Raw genomic sequence first — 5,254 nt, 5'->3', positions numbered from 1 at the left:
AAATTCTAAATTCAAAACACTAAGCCTTTCCCCTCAAAACTATATCATAAATGTGATATTGAGAACCCAAACCTAAAAAACAAAATTCTAAAAATTAATTTTAAATATTTAATGTGTTAAATAGTGCTATTTTCGGAAATTTATGGAATGTGTGTTATAATTGTCCATAAAACTTCTATTAGTGCTATTTTAGAGTATTTCTCTTTGTTATATTCTATTTTTTTGTCAGTTTCACTCCAAAACTTCAATTTAAGAATCCTTGTTTAGTCATTTTTTATACAACATAGACTTATAAAGTAAAAGCTTTTTAAATTTAGCTAGTCATACTCAAAAAGTTATTATTATATTTTATTATCGAATTGTATTCAAAACTATATATGTCCAATTAAAGATCAGAAAAATTATTAATTTATCAAAAATTAATTTATAGAATTTTTATTATATGTTCCCTAATTTTATTTTATAAACTCTTTTCTCTTAATTTGGCCAATCGACTGGTAACTTTTGTGATGAAAAAAATAAGAGAAAAATAATATTATTTTAATAAATTTCAAATAAATAATTTTTACATAATTTATTTTAATTTTTTTTTGCTAGAATGTTTATTTCATTTGGCAACACTTGTTATGAATAAAATAAAATGGAAACATTTATGAGAAAAAAATGTCTATCTCATATCAATTAACATATAAACAGTTACCTTTTCATATATCAAAGAAGGAACCGTAACAGTCTTCTTCACCGTAAATGGCATTTCGTAGGGTTTTACTCTCTCACCTCCGCCGATCTCGTCACACTTACTCCTCTCTCTCTCCTCACCATGTCCCCGCTCCGGCACATCCGTCAATCCCTCTCGGTCTTCTCCAAACCCGATTCTTTTCCACTCCCTCGGACATGGACTCTGAGCTGACTCGACTCAGAGACGTTTCAATCGATGGATTTGGAAGCAATGGTCATGGGTTAGAGTTGGGCGATTTAAGCCAAGATTTGATCGGAGCTGGTGTGTCAAACTATGATTACTTGACTCGACCTGCGATCTCGTTGCTTGATTCTTACCATGACCTTACTGGATTGCCTTGGTAATAACAATACATAGTTATCTGCTTATTTCAGTTCAGATTGATGGAAAGTTTTGAGCTTTCACCTCGCAATTGACAAATCAAGATTCCTAGTTTTGTGTCTTTTTGAGGGTTTTGCGAAATTTATTAGTTTTGTTAATTTGCCTCAGATGAATTGGTCAGGTGGGTAGTGATTGCTTCGTCTACTGTGGCTTTCAGAACGGCTTTGCTTCCTGTACTGATTCTGCAGCGCAAGCAAACTAAACGGATTTCACAGTTTTTACCTAAGTGTGAGTATCTTGTGGCCCTTTTTTTTTTTTTTTTTTTCAGATTCTGAATTTTATGTGGGATTGATATTGCTAATGCAGAACTCAACATAAGTTGTTGTGAAAGCATTGTATAATGATTTGATAGTGGTACTTTCGTAGTACCGCCTTTCTGGCCTCCACAGGGTTCAGGAAGGAGTGTTATTGATCAGTTTAAGCTTTTCCGGAAGGAAAGAAAAGCTATCGGGTGCCCTTCGTTTTTGTGGGTTCCTGCTTATTTATCTATCCAGGTGATACTTCATATCTTCTTGAGGAACTATAAGTAATCTGATATTCCATGCCGCTCATAGTTCTGTAGAAAATTTGAATTTCGTAGCCCTGTTGACTCTTCCATGAGTGAATCAATGAGACCATATTTATGGAGCTTAGATGGCTAGTTTTGTGTTATTACTGCGTCTTTTAGTTATTACCACTTATGTAACATTCTTGGTGTAAATATATTGTATCGAATGACATGAGATATAGTTCTTTGAGTGGCAAGAATTGTAGGCTTACTCCTTTCATATTCTCTTCTGCAGATTTCATGTTTTTTCTTGTGGATAACTAGCATAAGAAGAATGTCACTTGCTGATCATCCTGGATTTGATTCGGTAAGTCACCAGCCAGTATATTGGGATCACTTATAAGCATATTTTGAAATGATATATTGAAGGACTATTATTTTCTTGTATATCTGGCCTTCTATCGTAATTAAGCCTATGTTCTGGAAAATGTCTTCTGCCTCACTCTCCTTTTGATAGAATCCCTTGTTCCATTGGTTGCAGGGTGGAGCTTTATGGTTTCAAGATTTGACTGAAATTCCCAATGGTCTTTATGGTCCACTCTTCCCCTTTTTAATTGCTGGTTTGCATTACACAAACACGCAGGTATATACTGTTGTTTCTCTTATTGCATTCCTCATTACATCAACTAGGATAATTTCTACTGAACTATACTTCCTGTTATTTTCTGCTTGTTTGAAATATATATACATTTTTCTGCAGATAACTTTTACAGCATCTTCAGTTCACAAAGTTGATAAATTCGCTGAATTGGCAAAAGTGAGTTTTTCAACTTCGTTGTGCAGTTTGATAACAGGAAGTTGAACTGCCTGGCATCAAGTAAAACTACCAGATTCTACTGAAAGAGGAAATATCTCAAATTTTCTTTATGCATGTTACCTAACAATTGATGGTTGTTTATGTATTCTTCTGCAGGCTTACAAGACATTTCTGAATCTTTTGACAGTTGGTCTTTATTTCCTTTCATTCCAAATGCCTCAGGTAGATTAATCTCTCATCATATACCCCCTTCTGAAGCTCACATATTCTTGTTTCCGGTTATGTTAGTACAAAAAGAGGTTCTAGCCAGATAGTCTTTTCCATTATCGTGACTGATACTGTTTCAGCGTAAGGTCATTCAACTAAGTTTTCTTTGGACACAAAACTCGGATTTACTTGACGTATATTCCCTTTTTAAAACCTGTATTGGCGACTAATCTTGAAACTATGCCATTCAAACTAGACCTTTTCCTTTTTTAAGAGTATGTGTTGTTCCATTGTAAACCTAGTGTCTTGGCTGAGTTTTGTTAAGAGCAACTGCTATCAGTTTACTAGTACTCCCTGGAACAGCATTTTCATTCCATTCGTTCTGTTGGGAATACTCTATTTTACATTGCTACCTGTTCAAAAGTTTCATTTCTTCTCTTTTTTTTTTCATAATTTTCTCAGGGAAGTCTGCTCTACTGGGCTACCAATTTGTCATTCAGCATAGCTCAGGTTTGTCCTTAAGATTGCAGTCTAAGATCTACTAATGGTGTTTGCCTTTTGATGGTGTGAAATTTATGGTTTGTATGATGCGGTATCAATTGGGACAAGCATTCTCTAGACCAAAAAATGAGAGTCACGAATTCAGGCAAAACTTGAGATCATAGCCAAACTAAATAGATATAGAATTTTGTGAAAAATTGGGCAAATCCAAACATTATTTAAGGTTTGTAATCTTGAATTCGTCTAAACTAAAAACTCCATTATATAGTGGCAAGTGCTACTCAGCATCTGAGTCAGGCATTGATGATGCGGGTGTTTAACTTGAGGATCCGAAGCTTATCGTAGACGTTAGCCCTAAGTTACTGATAACTCTGTAGTAATTAGTTAAAAGTTAGTAACTTTTCTAGGGAGATTGGTCTTTATGCTGGTTATGGGTAGACGAGTTTACAATACATAAGATGAAATTCCTCAGCTCTTGAATCCAGCACCAATGAGCAAAATAATCCAACTTTATCTCAGTTTTTCATGGTCTGTATCTCTGTTCACAACAACTCTACCTTCCCTTTTACATTAGAGATGTAAGTACCCTTAGGTCCTCTCATATTGTGCATTGGCTTTGTAGCAATCAATCCTCAACCATCCTGTTGTAAGTGCTAAGTTGGGTCTACAAGGAAACGACACTCTTCAGAAAGAGGCTGGGAATCCTATATTGACAAACATTAATGAACCGCAACTCTCTGATTCATCCTCGAAAGGACGCATGATCTCAGTGCATAATTTAACCCCTAAAGAGTTGGTTGCTGTAAGTCGATGTGATGGATCGGGATGTTTTTACAGTATTTAATCTTCCACATCTTTTTTACTAATGTTAACAGCTTTCCTTACCAGCTTTCTGCCAAATACTTGTCAGGAGGGCACAAAGAAAAATCAATTCCGCTATTAAGGTAACTATGTAGCTAGGATTTCTTCTCATCGGAAAAAGCATATCCTTGGATCCGTATTAGTCGATGTGGCTGTTCCAGTTATTTAAGTTGTGTTTTTTTTCATTCAGATTGGCATTAGAAAAGGATCCTGAATATCTTCAAGCTATGGTTATTCTTGGCCAGGCTTTATATCAGAAAGACCAGTTCGCTGAAGCTGCAAAATACTTAGAGGAGGCTGCTTCAATGGTGAGATGACGATGTTCTTTGATCTTATTTTTTATGACATCTAATAAGAAACCTATAACCATATTAATCGGAGGTAATTATGATCCTCTCAGCTTCTTGATGCTTGTCCAACAGAACTTGCAGAAGTTGATCTTTTAATTGTTGCATCTCAATGGGCAGGTGTATCCAATATTCGACAGGTGCATTATTGACACAATTTATGGTTTCACCTATCTTTTTGGACACGTTAATACTCAAAAGAATTATTCGCTCTTGGTTTAGGGAAAGACATCAGAAGGAATCACACACCTTGAAAGAGTAGCAAACATGGAAGAGCCTGAAGATCCCAAGAGCAAAGCTCATTACTTGGACGCATTGGTTCTCTACTCAAGGTAGAAAGATTAACAAGTAAATTAGTCTCAAGCGTTAGGTCTTGTGTAATGTGTTGACCATTTTGTGTGTTCAGTGCTATATTTAACGAAGGAAGGAGAGATGAAGCTGCAAAGTATTTGAGAAGAGTGGTGGCTTATGATCCATCCTTCAGTGAATTGCTGAAACAATGCGAAGAAGATGATACCGATACCATTCCCACTTCTTCTTCATCTAATTCTACCCACAAAACTTCATAATTTTTTTTGTTTCTGTTGTTTTCTTTCCTTAAACTTTACTGATTTTATTTTGGGAGTTGGACCATTAAAATCGATTTTTTTTTATAGATAAATAAGAATATGGATAGCTTATTATCTTCTATTCTATTCAAAATCAGTATGTGTATTACAGTGTACTAATATTATTATACAGTAAAAAATAAGAGCAAGTACATATTTATTTTCACATTATTACATGGCTTGATCCCCACATTAAGGTTATATTATTTATACTAGATTAGGATCCGTGCTAGATTAGGATCCGTGCTAGAACACAGATTGAAATTCCTTTTACTTATATTATAATTTTATAATAGAAGATAATTT

General features: G+C 34.8%; 1 protein-coding gene across 26 annotated transcripts; it reads left to right on the top strand.

Annotated features, from left to right (window-relative positions):
• Positions 1 to 597: 597 nt before the first annotated feature.
• On the top strand, positions 598 to 5,025 carry LOC104698833 (ALBINO3-like protein 3, mitochondrial). 26 transcript variants are annotated; one of them, XM_087452923.1, is made up of 14 exons: positions 598 to 1,079; positions 1,242 to 1,348; positions 1,487 to 1,614; positions 1,903 to 1,974; positions 2,149 to 2,250; positions 2,368 to 2,424; positions 2,581 to 2,646; positions 3,094 to 3,141; positions 3,755 to 3,934; positions 4,021 to 4,076; positions 4,184 to 4,301; positions 4,394 to 4,480; positions 4,563 to 4,672; positions 4,747 to 5,025. In XM_087452923.1, exons 1-14 carry the CDS (start codon positions 748 to 750, stop codon positions 4,907 to 4,909), a joined length of 1,626 nt encoding a protein of 541 aa, XP_087309049.1. In that variant the 5' UTR covers positions 598 to 747; the 3' UTR covers positions 4,910 to 5,025. The 26 variants fall into 26 exon arrangements, 13 of the variants coding, with proteins under 13 accessions (XP_087309049.1, XP_087309050.1, XP_087309058.1 ...); XR_015558932.1 differs by having other exon boundaries at positions 666 to 1,079; positions 4,461 to 4,480; XR_015558933.1 differs by having other exon boundaries at positions 666 to 1,079; positions 4,416 to 4,480.
• Positions 5,026 to 5,254: the final 229 nt, after the last annotated feature.

This window comes from Camelina sativa, chromosome 6 (genome assembly GCF_030686135.1).
Source record: "Camelina sativa cultivar CO46 ecotype springtype chromosome 6, ASM3068613v1".
Classification (NCBI taxonomy): domain Eukaryota; kingdom Viridiplantae; phylum Streptophyta; class Magnoliopsida; order Brassicales; family Brassicaceae; genus Camelina; species Camelina sativa.
The sequence above is the reverse complement of the archived record's forward strand: the minus strand, read 5'-3'. Positions and strand labels throughout refer to the sequence as shown.